The 21,582-nt window shown below is 56.0% G+C and overlaps 2 protein-coding genes across 13 annotated transcripts in view; one reads left to right on the forward strand and one right to left on the reverse strand.

Moving 5' to 3' along the window:
• The window catches only part of GRIK5 (glutamate ionotropic receptor kainate type subunit 5), a 51,949-nt gene extending 39,674 nt beyond the window's left edge, over positions 1 to 12,275 (reverse strand). For 5 of the 9 annotated variants that reach the window (XM_036232359.1, XM_036232356.1, XM_016129927.2 and 2 more), the window contains exons 1-8: positions 11,327 to 12,275; positions 7,799 to 7,927; positions 7,304 to 7,468; positions 5,067 to 5,164; positions 4,808 to 4,973; positions 2,530 to 2,708; positions 1,057 to 1,110; positions 793 to 954 (exon numbers count right to left, since the gene is read on the reverse strand). In XM_036232359.1, coding sequence (XP_036088252.1) covers positions 793 to 954; positions 1,057 to 1,110; positions 2,530 to 2,708; positions 4,808 to 4,973; positions 5,067 to 5,164; positions 7,304 to 7,468; positions 7,799 to 7,877 — 903 coding nt within the window. In that variant the 5' untranslated portion in view covers positions 7,878 to 7,927; positions 11,327 to 12,275. Of the gene's footprint in view, positions 1 to 792; positions 955 to 1,056; positions 1,111 to 2,529; positions 2,709 to 4,807; positions 4,974 to 5,066; positions 5,165 to 7,277; positions 7,469 to 7,798; positions 7,928 to 11,326 lie in introns of those variants that run through there. The other 4 variants (XM_036232357.1, XM_036232361.1, XM_036232360.1 and 1 more) reach the window with 4 other exon arrangements.
• Positions 10,552 to 21,305, forward strand: ZNF574 (zinc finger protein 574). Of its 4 annotated transcripts, none has more exons than XM_036232364.1 (2): positions 10,552 to 11,028; positions 18,317 to 21,305. In XM_036232364.1, exons 1-2 carry the CDS (start codon positions 10,920 to 10,922, stop codon positions 21,043 to 21,045), a joined length of 2,838 nt encoding a protein of 945 aa, XP_036088257.1. In that variant the 5' UTR covers positions 10,552 to 10,919; the 3' UTR covers positions 21,046 to 21,305. The 4 variants fall into 4 exon arrangements, with proteins under 4 accessions (XP_036088257.1, XP_015985416.2, XP_036088258.1 ...); XM_016129930.2 differs by lacking the exon at positions 10,552 to 11,028 and adding an exon at positions 15,864 to 16,006; XM_036232365.1 differs by lacking the exon at positions 10,552 to 11,028 and adding an exon at positions 16,126 to 16,143.
• Positions 21,306 to 21,582: the final 277 nt, after the last annotated feature.

Raw genomic sequence — 21,582 nt, forward strand, 5'->3', positions numbered from 1 at the left:
AAGTGCAGGGGTGGGTATAAATGTGTCTCTATCCCTGTACATGTGTGATATCCCTGAGTGTGCATGTCCGACTGCATGGCTTGGTGTCTGTGCACATTACTGTGCACACAGAAGTGTCTTGGTATCTTGGTATACGACTAGATGTCTGTGAACAAACACACATAAATATGCGTCTTTTGTATGTTTGCATTTATTCAACATGTTATCAGATACCTACTCTGTGCTAGGCTGTTTTAGGCGCTGGGGACACGGTGAACAAGCAGACGGAAACCTCTGCCCTCAGAAAATTTACAACCTATATATCTCTAACTAGATATAAGCAAAATACAGAGCAAGCCACATGGACAGTGACTAGATAAGCAAAGACAGGTGCTATAGAGGAAAATACAGCAGGGAAGGGGGCTGTATCATGAGTAGTTTAGTGTTTTTTAGATAGTGGGCCAAGGAAGGTCTTACAACTGCGGGAACATTTCAGCTGTGACTTAGTGGAAGGGGGCAGTCGCGCCCTCTCTGGGGAAGTGCATGTGAAGTAGGGCGAACGTGTGCACCAAGGCTCTGAGGTGCACGTGCGCTGGGGCAGCAGAGGCACCTGGAGGCTAGCGTAGCCAGAGCAGTGTGGGAGGTGGGGGAGAGGACAGTGTCAGACCTATCTTAGGGTCGGGCCATGTGGCATGTACTCAGAAGGCTAGTGGGAGCACTAGAGGTCCTGGGCACCACCTGGCCAAGCTGTGAAGGGCCCTGGAGGTGCCTGCATGCAGGGTGCCCGTGGAGGGACCAAGGGTGCGTGCTCACCGCAGGACCTGGGTAGGTGCTGGCTTCACAGTTCTCCCTCCAGGACATGTTGAGGCTGCGCACGAACTCGGGATAGAAGGGGTGTGAGGTGTTGAACATGGAGAAGCCCAGGATGTTGGAGGAGTCCTCCACGATCCCATCCAGGTGTAGGATGGGGAAGTCCTGGGACCAAGAAGAGGAGGTGAGGCCTAGGGCCGGGCCTCACTGGGGCAGACTCCACAGGAGGGGTTGGGGGTGGGGGTGGGGGTTGCTGGGGGTACGCACCATGGTGGTGAGGATGTACTTGTAAAACGCTGAAGTCATCCCCAGCTCTGAGGCCTGGGGAGAACGGGCAGGCAACGGGGTGGCCGGAGACGCGGAGACCCACAGGCAGAAGCGGGGAGAAGGCGAGAGAGGAAGAGAGATTTAGAGACCAGCCTGGCCAGAAGACGCCCCATGAGAAATACAGTAAGAGACAGAGAGAGACAGGGAGAAGACGCAGCATGCAAGCAGAGGGAGACCTTGACCCCACCATGCTGACTGGTGCCCCAGGTGGCATGAAGGTTTGGTTGGAGAGAATGGCGCCCTCAAATGCCCGCATCCCTCTTTAGGTCACTCAGAAGACTGCTTTCTGGAGACTGTTAGGCAAAAGAACCCCTCAGAGACGGGGCAGTGGCAGAGGGCGACCTTAACCTGAACCCTTGGGCTGCTCCAAAGCCAAGTTAGGATGCTAATGCACAGGGCTCAGCCTGGTAGCAGCTCAGGCAAACTAACCCTACCATCTTTAAAAGCACTTTGCAGTGAAAGGCAGCCAATTTGACTCTCAAGATTCATGTTTCGGCCCCCTTTCTCACAGTCCCCGAGGAGAACACAGCTAGAAGACCCTCGGAGGCCAGAAGTGCCCCAGCTCATCCCCATGGTGGTCACTGGAACATTAAACGGCACCAGCTTGCGTTGCCTGAGTGGCAGGAGTTTCTGACATGTGGGTTACAGCCTATTCCATGACAGGGATGTGCAGGCTCAAGAGAAAAGTGACCGACCACTGGTCCCTTGGCGCACGTGGGAGGGCCAGGACCGCAGCCCTGAGCCCCAAAGCTTTTGTCCAAGCCATCCTGCCTCCACTGCCCTAAGGGTCTGTTCATGCTTCTTCCTCTAAGCTATCCTCAGCAGTGACATATGGTTTTAATTTTTTTTTAACTGGAGAAAAATAAATAATACAGATTAGGTTATGAAGAAAAATTAAGAGCAAAGAAGCAATGAATAATGAATAAATGTGTCACTGATGGATGGCATGTAGCAGGCCCATGGTAGAGGTCCTGGCGTTTGCCCCTCCTGGGTACCCTTGAGCCAGGCCGAGCCCCTCTGAACCTTCATCCATCATCACACCTGCCCCCATGGTGAGCCAAATGAAAGAATCAACACGAAGTGCCTCAGCACAGAGCAGAACAGGCACTCGATAAACACACCAGGCAGCTGCCTGTGTGTGGGCCAGGCGCTGCCCCAGGTGTTTCCTCCACGGTCCACTCACAGCAACCCACCACAGCAGCAGCTAGGGGAGGTGACTGTCCAGGGTCCAACCAAGGGTGCAACCAGAAAGCAGCTGAGCTATGAGTCAAACTTCGTGACTATCACCTACAAGTAGAAAGTGGGTCTCTATACCCCAATGGAACCACCAACACCCATGGGTATGGAGTGACGTGTTCTGTCCCTCACACTTCTGCCCCTGACCCTATAGGGAGTTAGAGATGAAGTACCCACCTTACGGAGGATGAGGTGAGAGATGGAGGCATTGGCGTCAATGATGATGGTGGACACCTTGTCGTCACGGATCTCCTTGAGCAGCGGGGTGGGGTCCCGGCTGTCGTCTAGCATCCTCACTGACAGCGTCTCCTTGGAGATGAGGAAGCCTCGCACCAGCTCCTCTAATCGCAGCAGGCCTGGGGAGGGTTTGGCCTCAGGCTGGAGCCCTTCGGTGTGCCCTATGTGGGGCAGACACCCCCTCCCCCTCCCCACGTTGGGGTAACTGGGAACAGGATGAGGGCACGCTTGGGAGTTGGGGCAGCTCTCTGGAGAGCAGCTGGCTCTCTTAGGGTATTGGGGCCAGGGATCAATGTCCTGGTCCTCCTAAATTAAAATCCCAACCTGGACCTCCCCTCAACCTCTAGACACCTGTCTCCTGCCACCTTTCTGCCCCTGCTGGGATGTGAGACAGGCATCTCACACTTCACAGGTGCAAAGCCTCACACTACTCTTCTTGCCCAAACCATGTCTCTCCGGTCAGTGAATGATCTCCAAGCCAAAACTCCGGAGGGCAGCCTTACCTTCTCTCATACCCACGCCTGATCTATCTAGGCTCTCTGCCTGCAAGACACCTCATACTCCATTGTCCCATGCCACACTACCATCACTGCCCCGGCCACTGCCATCTCTCACCTGTTACAACAGCCACATTTGCCCCCAGAGAGTCAGACACTGGAGCCAGACCATGTAAAGCAGATGTGTCCCTTTACTGCTCTCACCCCCCTAACAGGCTCTCATTCATTCAGAGTGAAGGCCGAGGCTTTCAAGGCCCCAGTTCATCTTCCCACCTGCCTCATCATCTCCTGATCTCATCTCCTGTCACTCTTTCCAGCCACAGAGGCCTCGTGGCTTTCTCACAGTCCTGTGGATTTTGTGCTGACTGTTCTCTGTCTGGAACACTCTTTTCCCAGATCCCCACACAGCTCTCTCCCTCACCACCTTCAGATCTTTACTCAAATGTCACTCTCCTGATGACACCTACACCCACCATTTCATTTCAGATTGGCCCCCTTCCAGCACTCTCAGTCCTTGTTACCTTCATCTACTGGTCCACAGGACTTATTCCTTCCGACTAAATAATGATCTATTTATGTCCATTGCCTAGCTCCTCCCATCAGGATGTAGGTGTGACAAGCAAGGGCAGGGATCCTGACTTGGTTTGCACATTCCTATATCCCTCATACCAGGAATAACACCTGGCACCTAACAGGTGTTCAGTAAACACCTGTCAAAAGAGAATCCCTTCTGGAGGTTAAACACTGAGCATACCCTCCCTAGCTGCACAGCCAGATGCACCTGCTTCTCAAATAGCTCTACCTGAACATTTCAAAGACACCTCCAACTCAACACGTGCCCCTAAACTGTCTCTCCCTCCTCAGGCAGAACCTGGTCACCACTTGTGACCCTGCCATCTCTCCTCGAATTCACCCCACCTGAGCCCTTACCAGCACCATCTCTCCCTGCCTCTCGCTGGTCTCCCTGCCACATCTCCTGTCACTCTCCATGTGCTCACTGCACTATAGTCACAGAGCACTTCCTGCAATACACCTCAGGCCACACCCCCTCGCTCCACCCCACGTGAAAACCTCCACTATCTTCAGGATAAAACGCAAGGCCCTGTGTGACCGTGCCCTGCCCCTGCGTCCTGCTTCATGTTCCCACAGCCCTGCTGCCAGGGCCATCGTTGAGCCTTTCAAAGGAGCCACGCTCCCTGGACCGCTGCCTGTCCTGCCATGCCCTCTGCTCAGAACACACTCCTACACACCCCTCCCTACCTCGTCTCCTCTCCACACATCAGGGCCAACTAAGACGTCCCTTTCTCAGGGAATTGGGCTCTGAACCTCTCAGACCTGTGTGCTCCGACAGCACCCCCTCCAACTCCTGACAGAGCACATGTCACTCTGCATCACAACAGCTCAACTACTGTGTCTTCCACTGGCCCCGGAGCCCCACGAAGTCAGGGACCATGCCTAGGCCTGAAGGAGGCCTCGCACCTGCCAGGTGCTTAGGACTATCTGTGGACTAAACGGTCCCTCTGCAAAGCGACGGGAAGGGGTCTGTGGAACCAGAGCTCTGGGTTCCTGAAGGAGAAGGGACAGTGCGGACTAGAATGGCTGTACCCTGGTTCCCCAGGTGTTCCAACCAGGGGGCACTGATGGCTGTGTGGGAGACCAGATTACTTGGGAAAGGGAGTTTGGGGGAACAGAAAACAAAACACCCAGTTCTCCTCCCTCACACTCAGCCTTGGCGCAGATGAGGCTGGCCGAGGGGTAGTTGAAGGACTTGAGGATTCGCGAGACTGCCAGGCTAACGTCCTCGTTACTGGGGTACAGGCTGACAGATGCGAAGCGAAGGTACTGAAGGCGGGGTGTCTCCTCGGGCCCTACCTTGATGTGCGGGATCTGGACAGAGAAGGAGCCTTTGCTTCTATCCTGCTCCCTCCTCCCCACCCTCACCTTCCAGGACCCCCACCCTACTCCATGCTCCCGCCTCACCTCCTTCTCCCCACAGATATGGCTCACAGTGGAGGCAGATGCAGGGCTGGAGGAGGGACCCAAAACAGACACGACTCCTTTGGGCAGGATCTGACACACTGCGAGGGGTGGGAGGGGACCACAGAGTCAGGGACCCTCTTCCCCTTCTCCATCCCACCCTGGACATTCTTCCGCCACCCACCACCTGGACCCAGAGGCCCAATCCCTGACCCTGCCCAACCCCACCATGAACAAAAGGAGGGGAACAATAGAGAGACAGGGAGGAATGGCAACAGAGGGACAAACCAGACCAAGAAACAGAGGAAGGGATGAAGAAGAAACACCAAGAACCTCCCTCTGGCTGCAAATCCAGTGCCTGGTCCTCGGCCTTCATCTTCCTCAGCCTTTCTAACCACATTATAACCCAGGGGACCTCCAACACTCCCTTTTTCCTGAACCTGTGGCAAAGTCCCTCTGTGTTCTATAACCCAAATGCCATTCTTCTGTTGCATTTACTTGCTCTTCTTTCTTCCACTGTCTTTCCCCCTTAAACATGTGCATGTCTCAAGGCTGGGACGTGATAGCAGTTGCTTTGCCTACCCAGTGCCCATTCTCATGTCAGAATCCCAACGTTTCCTCAGGGAATCTCATGGTTCCCAGAACTGACTGTCGCCTGACCCAGAACCACACAGTCCTGGCCACAGTGATTGGTTGAGGGACAGGCTTAAAACCGGGCCACAGAGAGCCTTTCTCAGGTCTTCTGTTACAATTATGACCAGGTTTGCGAAACTGGGGAGATTAAGTTCTCAGCTGGTGGGGCCATGTTGCCACGAGTTGACAATGAAGCCAACTTAGAAAACAGAAGGACCCAGAGGTGAAGACAGAGATTCCTGGAACAAGAGTTGAATACTTCAATCTAACCAAGTCTGAAATTTATCCTTAAGCCTTTTAGGGTGTGACATGAGCTGTTAGGTTTCTTTCTTCCTTAAGATAGCCTGAGTCAAGTTTCTGCCGCATTCAACTAAAAGTACCAAACGAAATGCCTCATCTTCTAAACTTGCTCCTTCCACATTGGCGAGGGCCCTACATTTGCCAAGACCAAATACCCAGAAATGATCTTTGCCTTCAATCTTTACACAATTAGTCACCAAGTCCTGTCCCTTTTTTGTCATCAAATTTTCTCACATGTCTCCTCTTCAGCCCTTTCTCCTCTGCCCTGTTCCAGGGCTCTCAGCTTAGGCATGGACCAGTCTCCTCACCAATAACCCAAATCTAGCCTCTAGATTCACTTTTCCCAGTTACCTGGTCTAAACCCATCAATGATTCCCTACTACCTACAGGTGAAAGGAGCATCTTTCAGCCTGCCATTGCAGGCCTCCTGGAGCTGGCCTGCCAACCTGCCCAACCACACCCCTCATTGCCCAGTCACATGCCAGCCCAGACATCTCTCACAATCCCTCCTAAAATGTCCTGAGTCCAGGCAGTCAGGATGGGGGGCAACCCCACACCCTGCTCCTTGGCTCCAAATACTCCACTTTCCCCTCCACTCCAGCTCCAAACTATGGGCACGTGCCTAGAACACCATCTGCCTCCTCACCCTCCATCCCAGCTTCTCCCAATTTGTAGTCTGTGCTGCACCAATCAAAAAGTGTGAAAACATTATATCTCATTCTCCCTCTCAGTAATCTGAAATACATATGAACATAATAAAGGGTCTGATAAAGACAGCAGGAAAGAAATCTGTCTAAAACACATTTGAAGGCAACATCTCCCAAAGGCCCACGACCCCAGCATGTCTGTTCAAGGGACATCTACTAACATCCACTCAGTTTGTCAGTATTCAACAAATACTTATGCACCCCTACTACGTGGCATACTTTGGGCACCATCACGCTTTCTACATCCTATTTGCCCCTCAGAGATCACTTCAGCTTAACCTTCTCCAGATTCCCTTTGCTAACATTGCCTTTGAGGCCCCCACCTCAATGCCTGGGCCCCTCATCACTCAGCTCTGGAGACTAAGCATCCCAGTCAGCTTTCAAATGAGGCCCTAAGCGCCTGAGGTGGGACTGGGCCTGATACTTTCCCCACCTCCCCTTGCCCAGCAGCACTGTCTCTGGGGAGAAGGCAGAGCAGACATGAAGGGGCAGATGAAGGCAGAAGACAAGGTGAGCTGAGGAGGAGGTGGGGGCCAAGGGATGCACTGAGAGCTCCCAGCCTGCGCAGCCTCACCCCACACCCCTTGTGGCCCCGCTCACTGGTGTCCGTGGTCTCGTACTGGCTGTCCCGCTGCAGCTCAAAGATGTCTACTTCCACTCGGGCCTTGGCTGGGACCTCAATGATCCCGTTGATCTGCTCCCGGGCCAGGGCCAGGGCCAGACGCTCGCCACGGCCACACACGGTCTGGTCATCCAGGATTGCAGCTGAGGGGACACGGGGGTTGGGGACCAGACTCTGGGGTCCTGAGGAAGGAGGTACTGGGGTCCTGGACTCCTGGGCTCTGAGATGGGGATAGGGAAGAGGTGGGGGTCCTCAACTCCTGGATCTGAGTCTGGAGAGAGCTGGGGGTCTGGACCCCTGGGTTCAGGGAAGAAGGCGCTGGGGGCTGCTGCTCCTTGTTGCTGAGGATAGCTGAAACCTGATGCCCAGGTCCCTGGGTCCTCAGGAACTAGCCTGCCTGGGTTCCCAAAGAGGAGCCACAGGCCTGACGGGAGGGTCTCTGAGGAGGCAGGGGCAGGGCTGCAGGGCCTCACCCATGCGCAGTGATGAGAGCACCTGGCAGCTGGGGCTGGCAAAGGCGACAATCAGCAGCAGCAGCAGCTCAGCCGGCATCTTCCTCCCCTCCACATGGGGACGCAGCTGCCGCGGCCCCCTCTCGCCACCTGCGGGAATCGACCGTGGGGAGATTGCTGATGGTGGGGGGACCTCAGAGTCCCTTTGGAGGGTTGCTGGATGGGGTGGTGGCTGCAGGCCCCAGGACATTGTGGGTGAGCTTTGAAGGACCCTGCCCTCGTTAGAAACTGACAAGACAGTAGTGAGAGCATCATTAGGCTCGAGCAGCACTACCAGGGAGGAGCTCACTGCACTCAGGCACTGAGTGGGAGAGCTATTGCTAAAGAATATTCATAGCGACCGAAAACGGAAGGGAGGCATGAAACGGCTCTCAGGTAAGAGCAAATCCCAAGGACCATCCCCACCCCAATAGGAAACCAAGAAGTACAACCCCCCACCCAGGCCCGCCCCTGTCTCTGGGCAGGCAGGTGTTACTAGGCAACAGAAACTGGCTGGAGAGGATGCAGTGGTTGCTAAGCAACCTTTCCTAGGCCTCACTTGCCACCTTCCTGACTTTCCTGGTTCCCATAATCCCACAGGAGAAGAGGCCTGGACATCCGGGGTATGGAGGGTAGAGTATCCAGGAGTTAGGAAACTTGAAGAGAGAGACATACATTGAGGCACACAGATGGAGTCAGAAGGATGGAACCAAGGCAGCAAGGGGCTAAAAAGAAAGAGAATAAAGAGAAAAAGGGGAGGACAGACAGATGGAAAGAGAAAACCCAAGTGGCAGAAATACAGACAGACTCAGGAAAGGAAAAAGAGAAAAATAGGCAGAAATATAGAAAGATGAAAAGAAGACAGGGAAATGGGGCTAGAGATGGAGAGAAACAAAGATGGAGAGTTACATGGAAAGAGACAATTAGGAGAAAGAAAGACAGAAGAGACAGGAACGTAGGGGGACAGAAATGGAGAGAGATAGTAAGACAGGCAGGAAAGAGGGAAATCGAGACACAGAATAGAACAGAAGACAGAGAATGGAGAGACGACACAAACCCACTTGAGATGCTACCGAAGAGAGCCAGAAGGGAAAACTAAGGCAAGGAGTACACTACAGCCCCCATCTGCTTTGGGGAGCTAATGATTAGGGGGAGACAGTGCATCTTTGCTCCCCACAATTGCTCCCCCTACTCCAGCCAAGTTAAGAGAATCCTGCAGGTACCCCAGCCTTCTGCAGGGAAACCACCGGGAAGGGATGAGCTAAGCCAGATGCACGGCTCCCCTGGTCAAAGGTTGTGCCCCGAGAGAAGGAACATGGGGTCTCCATGGGAGAGGGTACTTTGAGGCCCAGAGTACTGGGAGATGACCTTTGGGATCTCCCCACACCCCATCTAACTCCCATGGAAGGAAGGCTTGAGCTGGCAAGATGGCAGAATGAAACCTGCTAGGAGAGGGCAGAGATACAATGCAACGTTTCAGACTATCCTTTATGACCTGGAAAACCTAGGCATGGGCAGCAGGAGAGCCCATCCATCCCCACTCTACCCCTGACTCCTATGTGACCTTGAGCAAGTCTGTCTGTCTCTGTCTCCCTATCTCTCTCCCCTGGGGGGTTTTGGGGAAGACAGGCTGAGGGTGACAGGGCATGCTGGAGAGGCTGGGGGCTACAGACTATAATTTGGATCTAAGGTGAAGGCTTGTCAAGGGTGGAGGAGCAAGGAAAGCTGGGAGACCCAAAAGGAGAAAACACAGGGAAGGGATAGAGAGGGCGGGGCTAGGAGAGAGGCAGACACCAGGGGTTTCTGGGGGCAAATCAGGAAGCAGAGACTAGAGGATGAAAGACCCAGGAAGAGAGGGGGCCAGAAGGGCAGGCACCACAGGCATCAGATCTGAGTGAGATCAGAAAGACAGAAACAGAGTGCAGGGCCAGAGGTAAGAGCAGCAGATGGATAGGGGTACAGGAAAGCACAAGCAGAAAGACAGACAGACCAAAAGGAAGAAACTGGGGCTAAATGAGAGACAACACACAGACATCGTCTAGAAATAAGACACCAGAGGGGACAGAGACAGGAGAGGAGGGACAGGGAATCAGGCAGGCCTGAGCCCCAAAGGTACAGGGACTTAGGGTGAAACACAGCAGCCAAGTGAGCAGAAGGGGCTGAGTGAGGAGCCCTGCCAGGGGAGGGAGGTAGACAATAGGGCAAGGGAGATATCAATATCAAAGGCAAGAAGGCAAATCAGGTCAGAGAAGGCAAATGGGGTGAGGGAGAGGGCAAAAAAAAAAAAAAAAAAAAAAAAAAAAAAAAAAGACAACAGGTACAGGTGTGAGGAGGAGAGAAATCAACAAAACTCTGAAAAGAAGGAGAGCTAGTCAGAAACAGAGAGACAGAAAAAGTAAGTCACAGCAGACCTACAGAAGAGGAAGGGACAAGCGGGAAGACATAAGACTGGGAAAGGACAGAGACAGACTCACAATCTAGGAGAGGGGGAGTGAGAGTCAGGGAGGGAAACCAAGGAGGGAAAGAAGACTGAGTGACCTGGAGACGAAAAGGCAGGGACAGGGCGAGTGCCCACAAGAGGGGAGCAAGTCCACACAGAGGTGCATCCACTCAGGGTGCCTGGGGGCACGTTGGGGGAAACAGAAGTAAGAAGAAGATAGGGGAGTGGAGAGACCACCAAGGAAATGACAAACTGACAAAGTGACAAAGTGGACCATGGGGCAGCTGCTAAGGAGTAAGGGATAGAGGAGATGGAGATGGGCCCAAGGTGGATCTGAAGAGGAAAGCAGAAAAGTGAGAGAAAGAAGAGGGATTTGCCTATGCCTCTCTGCCAGGGTTACAGAGGGAGCAGGCCAGGTGAACACAGGCCCAGGCAGAGCACAGGGTGGACAGAGGGTGGTGAAAGGGCCAGATCTAGCATGGGAGCCTCCAAAAGAGAGAGAGAGGAGAGACAAAGGAGTTCTGAGAGAAAGAGCTATCAACAGACACACCGAGGAAGGGTTGGAGAAGAGAAGTTGGACAGAGTCAGAGAGAGGCCCAAGGGCCACATGAAATAGAGATTCAAAACCAGAAGGATGTTTCCAGGAGACAGAGACTGGATGGGATGGGGATGGCCCGTGGCAGGCAGAGAGAGAGGAAGAGGCTCAGAGGAGAGAGACCGACCGCCAGGAGCAGAGCCAGCCACCAGGACCCAGGCTGGAGAACGCAAGGCGGTATGTGCCAGGAGTCCCGAGAAGGAGTGAGACCACGAGCGAGAGTCAGTCAGCCCCTCAGGACCCCAGGATCTTGGAGTGGGGGGGTGAGGGTGATCTGTGTACCCAGAGGGGTGAGAAAAGGCCAAGGGGAATGGAGGTTGGGGGGACGGAGGGTGCAGGGCAGGCCCCTGGTGGGGGAGGGTATTTGCCGGTCCCGGGAGCAGGGGAATGTAAGGGCCTCACCAGGGGACAATGAGTCCAGCCTTCCAGGACCTAGGCCGGGCCCAGCCCAACCCCAGCCCTTGCAGACACTCACGGATCCTGGTGGGACGTAGGGCTGGGCTCCCTCGAGGCCCGAGGAACGACAGCAGGGAGACGCTCTGGCGCTGGGTGGTGGTGTGGCTGAGGTGGGGGGGAGAGGGCAGTCCACAGGGCCCCCTCCCCCGCCTCCGGCGGGGGGCCCCCAACTAATCCACAACAGGGGCTCCCCAGGAGCGGGGACAAGGACAGGTGGAAGAGGCGAGGGCGGGTTGGAGAGGGGAGGAAGGGGAAAGGAGAAAATGGAGGAGAGAAGGGGAGAAAGGAGAGGGGAAAGAAGCAAATGGAGGGAAAGGAGGGAGGAAAGAAGGTGAAAACAGGAGAGAGGGGGCACAGGCAAAGCCGGGGGAGGGGGAAGCCGGCCCAGGAAAGGGCCCCCGCCCCCTCCCCTAGCCAGGCCGGCCTGGGGGAGCCACAGGGGGCGAGGACTGGGTGGAGACAAGGAAGCCGGCCATCAGGAGAAGTGGGGGAGGGGAGGGCTTGATAGGGGGGAGGGGGCCACCCCTTCCCCCCTCCCCCCAGCTTTGGCCCTGCCCTGGATGAGGCAAGGGCCTGGAGTCCTCAAGCTCTCAGCCCCTGTGGAAAAAGCATGCTGGGGGTGGGGAGAGGGCGAAGAGTGGAGGGACTGGGGTGCTCAGAGACTCGGAGAGCTGAGAATGGGGCAGGCAAGGTAGAGAGACAGGGAGAAGGGAGAGAACGAGGGAGAGGATAGAGAGAAGCAGGTGGAAGAGGAAGACAGAGGAGGGTGGGGTGTCCTGGGGGTGCCCGGTGCAGGGCCTTGGTGGGAGGGCCTGGCCACCGACTCCTGATCCCTTGCGAGGTTCAGCCGCCGGCTTCTATTCCCCAGCTGGGCCTGCCTCCCTGCTGCTGGCCGCCACCACTGCCCGCTGCCGCCACCTCTCCCTTCGGAGGCCGCCGCCGCCTGCCTGCCTGCCTGCCCGCCCGCCCGCCTGCCCGCCCGCCGCCCGCGCTGGGTCCTGGATCGAGGTGGGGGAAGAGAGAAGAGAGAGAGGGAGGGAGGCTGGGAGGAGGGCGGGCGGGCAGGAGGAAGGGAGGCAGGCAGAAAGAGAAGAGGGAGGGGAGTCGGAGGAGGGGGAACCCGTATTGGTCGGGGCTGGGGGCACCGCGAGGAGAATGCTGATGAGGAGAAGGCGCTGCATTGGATGGAGGACCCACCCCCAGGCCACCCCCTCTACCACACCATGCCACCGCCCTGCCCAGGCAGCCCGTGGGCACAGGAGACAGAGAGAAGAGAGGCAGGGAGACCTGAGGAGAAGGCCATGCTGCTAGGGGCAGAGGGCTACAGGGAGCCATCAAGACCCAGAGAGGTGGGCCAAGGTCCACAAACCCCAAAAGGTCAAAGACAGGGAAAAGCCCAGAGACAAGAGAAAGGCCATTGAGACAAGGGAGCAGACCATAGCGACAAGCAAAGAACCTCGGAGACAGGGCAGCTGTGGACCCAGAGAGCCACCGTGAAAGTGGAGAGAGGCCCATGGGAACAGAAAGCCCTGTTCCTCTGTCATGGGGACTGGTCCATGGTGACAGAAGGCCATGGACTGGAGAAGCCCACAGAAATAGGAACAAGGATGTACATAGAGAGACAAGGGTGAAGGGAGGGCCAAGGAGAGTGGGAGAAGGTCACAGAAATGGGAGTGGGGGAGGCCTGCAGACACCAGGGAACCCACAAAGACAAGGATGTGGACATGGGAGGCCCATTGAGGCAGGGGTGGCCAGCCTATGGAGGCAAAGGAGAAGCCCCCAGAAATAGAAATATCTCACACAGAAGTGAAGGGATGGGCAGTGAGTATGGGAAGTCTTGATAACGCATAGAGAAATCCTTGAGACTCACAGAGACAACTGAGTGGGAGAAGAGGTGCTAGGTCTTCTAGTCACCTGAGGAAAGGCAAAGGGTGGGAAAGGGCAGGGAGCTGGAGGGTAGAGCCAACTGAAGTGGGAGACTCTTCCCCCTCGGAAAGGAGCTGAGCATGGTAGGGGGATGGGAGAGAGAAGCAGCGACACAGATCTTGGAGTGGGGGTGGGTGGTGCACGGCTGGGTGGGGGGTGAAATTTGGGGGGAAGGAACATGACAGTTGGCACTGAAGCTGAGCCTATGACTCACCACCACCCCCAATGCTCGTGATGGGGAGGAGACACTGACACTCACGTGCAGCCCCCCAGCACACGTGACTGCGTGCCTTGCGTGCATGCACATATGGCATGTGGCAACTCTTGCACCGGCCTGGCATGTGAAGCCCTCTGCAGCTGGCATGTGGGGCATCCCTGACATACATTTGACCCTGAAGGTCCACGACCTCTGCACACACCTCACCCTACTTGTGCATTTATGGTCTCTCGACATCCATCCTCAGCTTCAGCTAGGCCTAAAAGCCCAGACTCACTCTAGCCTCAGGGGCTTTGCTTTTGAAGAGACTCTAGCATAAAATACCTATCCTCATAAAATACCTGTCCCATAAGTCCTAGCCCATGCCACCACCTTCAGAAAGACTGATCCAAGCCTTAGCTTACTTACTTTACTCCTGGATTATCTGACAAGAAGGGACATTGCAAACCCAGATAGGTGGGGGCGGGGATGGGGAGTGGTTCTGAGCAGAAGGTCCAAGAAGAGAGCAGCATGACAAGCCAAGCTGGACCCTTGAATTTGCTTTACTTTTCTTACTCCCACCCACCTTGGTATTTTCAAGTGGGGAAAGGAGGCATCAGCAGGAGTGAGAACCTGTCCAAAGGCACAGAACCTGTGAAAGGTCAGCCTTCCTTATAGGTTTTCTGGCTCCCACTCCAGGTGATTTCACAGCCAGGGCAAACAGATTACCAGCTTTAGAGCTCACTGATTCTCACCAATTTCTTTCCTCTACTTTTATTTATCCATTCAACATGCCACTGGGTCCAGCCTGCCAGGCATTAGAGCCTGGGGACCATGAGTGTAGACCTCGGCATCAACTCCTAGGTTGGAATCCTGGTTGTCTTTTCCTAATTATGGACAAGTTACTCAGCTTCTCTGGGCTTCATTTTGTTGGTGGTGGTGGTTTGTTTTGTAAAGAGAGAACAATAGTTCCTCCCTTCTAGGATTATTGTGAGGATTAAACTGAATAATGCACGGAAAGCGCTGAGCACAATACTTAGCACATAACACACTTGGGACATGTTGGCTGTTATTTACTTGAGTTCCTAATAAAATAACTCGTACATAGCTTTTACTCTGTGCTTCACAACCACGACACAGGAGCATTTATCCCTATTTCACAATGAGGAAATTGAGATATGGGGAAATCAGCTTGCCCAAGGTGACAGCTAGAAAGTGGCAGGGCTGATTCCAATCCAATCTGACCCAATCCAGGCAGCCTAGTTTAATTACATGGGCCTGGTGTTAGGGAGTTTAATCTAGCAGAAAGTTAGCACACCGGGGTAGAAACGAATTGAAAGCAAAAAGATGGCTGAAGCGTCAGACCTAAGTTTTATTGTGTTTGGGGACTCCTAGCAACTTTTTGGCCTCACAAATGTGGATGACCAAATATTCCAAGACTCACTCATTTAAGAGATGGGGGCAGTTTGGCCAAGCGAATCTCTTGCAGCTCCCGGGGCCTCGGGTTTAGCGGGTAGCTCTGGGAACACGAATAACAGCGCTGGCTAAGGCAACCCGCTCCCAAGGTCCCGAGGGTCAGAAAAGGATGGTGAATAGGGATGGCCAGAGCCCTTGGACACATGCGGACGCTATCTTTCGAGCTGCATGCAGGTGGTCAGCCTGGAAGGCGCTCTGGAAAGAAGCAGAGTGTAACCGACGCTACAGGGTCACATCCTTCAGGTTCTCACTCTGATTGTCCTCTCTGTTTCTTCAAATGAAACTGCCTGTCTCTGCTTTTCCTTTTTCTCCACTTCCCATTTCCTCCTTTCTCCTTCAGATTTTCCTCGTTTCCTCAGATTCCCTCTCTCCTTGCTTTTCCTCAGACATTTCTCCTCTCCTCTCCCCTCCCTCAAGGGTCCCTCAGTTTTCCTCCTCTTCCGGCACGCTGCCTTTATTCCTCTGACTCAGTCTGGAACCTTGATTTCCCCTTTTCCTCCGTCCCTATGCTTGGTGCTGCAGTATCCCCTCTCCTCTTCGCGCTGACTCATGCTTCATTCTCTCCCTTGGCTCCTCCGCGATTCCCGCGCCTCTATACCCCCGTCCTCACTGTGTCGTGTGCCTCAATTTCCCTAACTTCCCCCCTGACCCCCACGCGACTCCCGCTCGGCGCCCCCAAGATGGCGCCCGCAGCCTCGCTCCGCCGTCTGACGTAACGGCGCCGCCCTCCCCTCCCGAGCCGTCAAGCGGAGTCGACAAGGAGATAGAGGAGGAGCATCCTCTAGGGGACTTAAGGGGGCGGGAACTATCAACCCGGATCCCGAGGAACCACATTATTGGTTCAAGGCTCGGAGACGTGAGCGTCGATTGGTCGAACGGCAGGGGCCAGGCGGGCGATGATTGGGCGCGTTCGGCCGTCCGCGCGGCCGCTGAGAAGGAAGGTGGGAGGGGTGTTGCTGAGGACGATTGGGGGCCAGAGCGAGGCTGCGGAGCAGGCGAGAGGCGACGGCGGCAGCTAGAGAGGGCGCAGCGTTAGGGTGGCCGCGCGAGGGGAGCGGCTGCCCGGGCCCGGGCCCGGGGCGAGCGAGACGGCCGAGGCGGGTTAGTGCGGGCGGGCGCGCGCGCGCGCGCGCGGAGGGCCGGCCCAGCTCCCCACCCTCCCCTGCGGCCTGCTCTCGCCACCCCGCCCGCGCACTGAGGGCCGGAGGGGGGCGCACGCCGGCGGCGAGAGCCGAGCGGTACCAACGGCCGGCAGGGCGCGCGGACCGCCGGGCGGGGGCCAGGCCGGGGTGGCGGGTGGGGAAGGGGTCTAGAGTCGTGTGAAGGGCTGAGTGAGGAGGGGCGGGGCCCGGGCTGGGGGCTGGAAGGGACCTGGGTGGAAACGAAGGCGTTAGAGCTTCTCCCAGGAGGGTCTCCAAGGCTCCAGGGGGTATCGGAGCGCAGGACTTGGCGGTGGGACAGCCCAGGCCCCAAATGGGGTGGACGGTTAGAAGGCACTTGGGTTCCCGGGGAGGGGTTTAGGGCGTGAGAAAAGAGGTAATTGATAAAGAGAAGAACGAGTTATTCCTGGAAAGAATTAGGCCAGAGAGATGGGTCTTGATTTGAAAAGATTAGGAAACGGACAACCCCAGAGGGCAGATTTAGAGCTCGGGGAGAGGTCCAGGTGTGAAGAATGGGGTTACGTTAATGTGAAGAGGAGTTAAAGTGAATGGGTGTTGGATACCCTTGGAATGAGTTGAGGGGGTCTCTGCGCAAAGAAACCTTATGTGAAGAGGATGTCTGAGTGTACCTAGAATAGGTTGGGTGGAGGTAATACTAAAAAGTACAGGACATTAAGGCAAAGTGAAAAGTGGGAATTGGGTTTTCCTGGAGGGAGTTAGGGTGGTGAGAGAGATCTGCGGAGGGGGAAAGGGTGTCTGGATATCACTGAAGTGAGAATGAGCTATTAAATTGATGAGAAGTTGGGGGTCTGGGTCGGGAAGTTGGTGAGAAGGTCCAGATGTGAGGAAGAGGTTCTGGCTTTGTCTGGGTTAGAGTTTGTGTATGTGTGTGTGTGGAGGGGGGTGGGGTTCTGCATATGAAGAGAGGATCTGGGTATCCTAAAGGGGACTCGGGCAGTGGGAGGGTCTATGTGTGAAAGATGTTTGGGCCATTATGAAGGGTAGTCTGTATACCTCTGGATTGAGTTAGCTTGTTTGTGGGATCTTTTTGCAAAGAAGAGGAATTAAGTTGATATGAAGAGGGGGTCTGAGCATCCCTGGAATGGGTTAGGGTGGAAAGAAGAAAATTTTAGGTTATTAATGTGAAGGGATGTCTCTGGAATGGATGAGGGTGGTAGGGGCCTTTTTTGCAAAGAAGAAAATAAATGCTAAGGGAGGGTCTGAGAATCCCTGAACGGGTTAGCGTGGTTGTATTTGAAGATGAGGGGTTTAAATCAATGTGAAGAGGGGATCTGGGAGGCCCAGAGAGAATTAGATTTGTAGATGAGGTCTCAGTGCAAAGAAGAGGTGACTGATGTGAAGCGTATCTGGGTACCCTGGAGACCCGAGTTAGGGTGTCTCAGGGTGGGAAGGGTCTAGGTATGAAGAAAGGGTTAGGTTTTTGTGGGGATAGGTCTAGGTATTCTGGGCATGGGATTAGAATTGTGGGAGAGGGCCTTAATTTAAAGAGGGACCTGGGAATCATGGGAAAGTGGTTAAGGTGGGAAAAGTCTGTGTGGAGATGGGTTAGGCCAATGTGAGAAAAGTTGACTGGGGGAAGGGATAGTCTGATGTGAGGTACGTGGACACCAGCGGGTGAGAGTAGCAGCAGTTAGCTGGGGTTGCGTGTAAAGGAGAGGGATTACACCATGTGAGGGTGCTGACAGTAGCAGGGCATTGAGGCAGTTTGAGTGGTCTGGGTGTAAAAAGAGGTCGAGAGCCTGGAGGAGGAGTGAGGCTGGGAGAAGTGGGTGGTTAGGGCCTGTGTGGACTCCCCTGGGCACCTGGGAGCAGGAATGGGGTAGTGGGTTGGTGAGGAGAGGAATCAGTGGAGTGAGGTCTGAGTGGAGAGGATCCAAGTTCCCTGTAATGGACAGGGCCTTGGGCCACGTGTGAGGCACGGAGGGGAGGGACTGGACAGGTTGCAAGGATCTGGTGGGTGGAGTTTGATGCAGATTGATTCAGAGGTGAGACTTGGTTAGGTTCATGGGAAGGAACTGCCTGGAGGTTCTGTGCTTAGTGTTCTTGTGTGTTTGGGAGAGGAAGGGTCGTTAGGGAGGGGGGATGGAAGTGGAAAAATATAAGCAAGAAGTTGGGGATATAGATCTAGGTGGGCCGGGAGGCGGGGGGTAAAGGGAAAGAATTGTCCCTGACAAGGACTGAGGAAGCAGTGGCTTACTCGTGATTTGTCCCCACCTCTCCCCTTTTCCAGCCCAGGGCCTTGCCGCTGCCATGACAGAAGAGTCAGAGGAGACCGTCTTGTACATTGAGCACCGATTTGTCTGCTCCGAGTGCAACCAGCTCTATGGATCCCTGGAGGAGGTGCTCATGCATCAGAACTCCCATGTGCCGCAGCAGCACTTTGAGGTGGTGGGTGTGGCCGACCCTGGAGTCACTGTGGCCACAGAGGCAGCTTCTGGCACGGGCCTCTATCAGACCCTAGTGCAGGAGAGCCAGTACCAGTGCCTGGAGTGTGGGCAGCTGCTGCTTTCCCCCAGCCAGCTACTGGAGCACCAGGAACTGCACCTGAAAATGATGGCGCCCCAGGAGGCAGTGCCAGCTGAGCCTCCACCAAAGGCGCCTCCCCTGAGCTCCAGCACCATCCACTATGAGTGTGTGGATTGCAAGGCTCTCTTCGCCAGCCAGGAGCTCTGGCTGAACCACCGACAGACGCACCTCCGGGCCACTCCCACTAAGCCTCCGGCTCCAGTTGTCTTGGGGTCCCCAGTTGTCCTAGGGCCCCCCATGGGCCAGGCCCGTGTGGCTGTGGAGCACTCATACCGCAAGGCAGAAGAGGGCGGAGAAGGGGCTGCTGTCCCCTCCGCGGCTGCCACTACCACTGAGGTGGTGACTGAGGTGGAGCTGCTCCTCTACAAGTGCTCTGAGTGCTCTCAGCTCTTCCAGCTGCCAGCTGACTTCTTGGAGCACCAGGCCACCCACTTCCCCGCTCCTGCCCCGGAGTCTGAGGAGCCTGCCGTGCAGCAGGAGACCCTGACTCCGTCACCTGCCGAGGTGCCTGTGACGCAGCCTGATCCCCTGCCGTCCTCTGACCACAGTTACGAGCTGCGTAACGGTGAAGCTGTTGGGCGCGATCGCCGGGGGCGCAAGGCCCGGAGGACCAACAGTGGAGAGGCCGGCGGGGCAGCCACCCAGGAGCTCTTTTGTTCAGCCTGCGATCAGCTCTTTCTCTCACCTCATCAGCTACAGCAGCACCTGCGAAGTCACCGGGAGGGTGTCTTTAAGTGCCCCCTGTGCAGTCGTGTCTTCCCCAGCCCTTCTAGTCTGGACCAGCACCTTGGAGACCACAGCAGTGAGTCTCACTTCCTGTGCGTGGACTGTGGCCTGGCCTTCAGCACAGAGGCCCTCCTCCTGGCCCACCGGCGAGCGCACACCCCGAATCCTCTGCATTCGTGTCCATGTGGAAAGAACTTTGTCAACCTCACCAAGTTCCTTTATCACCGGCGTACCCACGGGGTCGGGGGTGTCCCTCTGCCCACAACACCAGTGCCACCAGAGGAGCCTGTCATCGGTTTCCCTGAGCCAGATCCAGCAGAGACTGGAGAGCCGGAGGCCCCAGAGCCCCCCGTGTCTGAGGAGAGCTCAGCAGAGCCCGCTGCCCCAGGCACCTACCGCTGCCTCCTGTGCAGCCGTGAATTTGGCAAGGCATTACAGCTGACCCGGCACCAGCGTTTTGTGCATCGGCTGGAACGGCGCCATAAGTGTGGCATCTGTGGCAAGATGTTCAAAAAGAAGTCTCACGTGCGAAACCATCTGCGCACACACACAGGTGAACGGCCCTTCCCCTGCCCAGACTGCTCTAAGCCCTTCAACTCGCCTGCCAACTTGGCCCGCCACCGGCTCACACACACCGGGGAGCGGCCCTACCGGTGTGGGGACTGTGGCAAGGCTTTCACACAAAGCTCCACACTGAGGCAGCATCGCCTGGTACACGCCCAGCACTTCCCCTATCGCTGCCAGGAGTGCGGTGTGCGTTTTCACCGCCCCTACCGCCTGCTCATGCACCGCTACCACCACACGGGCGAGTATCCCTACAAGTGTCGCGAGTGCCCCCGCTCCTTCTTGCTGCGCCGGCTGCTAGAGGTACACCAACTTGTGGCCCATGCTGGGCGCCAGCCCCACCGCTGCCCATCCTGCGGGGCTGCCTTCCCCTCCTCACTGCGGCTCCACGAGCACCGCTGTGCCGCTGCTGCTGCCCAGGGCCCACGGCGCTTCGAATGTGGTACCTGTGGCAAGAAAGTGGGCTCTGCTGCTCGGCTGCAGGCGCATGAGGCGGCCCACGCAGCTGCTGGGCCTGGAGAGGTCCTGGCCAAGGAGCCCCCAGCCCCTCGGGCCCCACGTGCCCCTCGCACACCAGTTGCCCCCCCGGCAACCCTGGCAGGCACTGCCCCTGCAACCCCTGCCGCCCCTGCCACCCCTGGCACCCCTGCCCGACGCCGGGGCCTGGAGTGCAGCGAGTGCAAGAAGCTGTTCAGCACAGAGACATCACTGCAGGTGCACCGGCGCATCCACACAGGCGAGCGGCCGTACCCCTGTCCGGACTGTGGCAAGGCTTTCCGGCAGAGTACCCACCTGAAGGACCACCGGCGCCTGCACACAGGTGAGCGGCCCTTTGCCTGTGAAGTGTGTGGCAAGGCCTTTGCCATCTCCATGCGCCTGGCAGAACACCGCCGCATTCACACGGGCGAACGGCCCTACTCCTGCCCCGACTGTGGCAAGAGCTACCGCTCCTTCTCCAACCTGTGGAAGCACCGCAAGACCCACCAGCAGCAGCATCAGGCAGCTGTGCGGCAGCAGCTGGCAGAGGCGGAAGCTGCTGTCGGCCTGGCGGTCATGGAGACTGCAGTGGAGGCACTGCCCCTGGTGGAGACCATTGAGATCTACCCTCTGGCTGAGGCTGAGGGGGTCCAGATCAGTGGCTGACCATGCCCATTTCCCCCTTCAGCAGCACCATTCCCTGTCGGCTGAAGACCCTCCTCCAAGATCCCCTGAGATCTCTGTACATACAGTGCCCCTTCCTCTACTTCTCCCAACTGCTATGTAAGTTCTGTAACTGGATTTATTCTCTTCTGAGGGAGTGCTCTGGGGTCCTTGATATGCATAAAGGTACCCCCGACCCTTCCACCTGTTAGCACTGGTGGCCCCAAAATGAAACAGTCAATAAAGACTGAGTTGGACATTGATTGATGTGCTTTTGGCTGGCCTGGCTGTGTGGGGTGGAATTTGGGAGCCATGAGCCCAGGGATGTGGTCTAACTTCTAATGGCTGCATTCCCAGCGTCTAGAACAGCCTGGCAAGTAGTGGGAGCTCAGTAAATATTTGCTTAATTGAAGACATGGACCTGAAATCCAAGGGCATGGCTCCCAGGGAGCAGGGACTTCACTCTGGTGCTAGATGGAAGCAGCATGGCTCTCTGGCCACTAGAGGTCCCCACGGCTTCGTAGAAAAGCCTGAAGCCGG

This window comes from Rousettus aegyptiacus, unplaced genomic scaffold (genome assembly GCF_014176215.1).
Source record: "Rousettus aegyptiacus isolate mRouAeg1 unplaced genomic scaffold, mRouAeg1.p scaffold_m13_p_14, whole genome shotgun sequence".
NCBI classification, from domain to species: domain Eukaryota; kingdom Metazoa; phylum Chordata; class Mammalia; order Chiroptera; family Pteropodidae; genus Rousettus; species Rousettus aegyptiacus.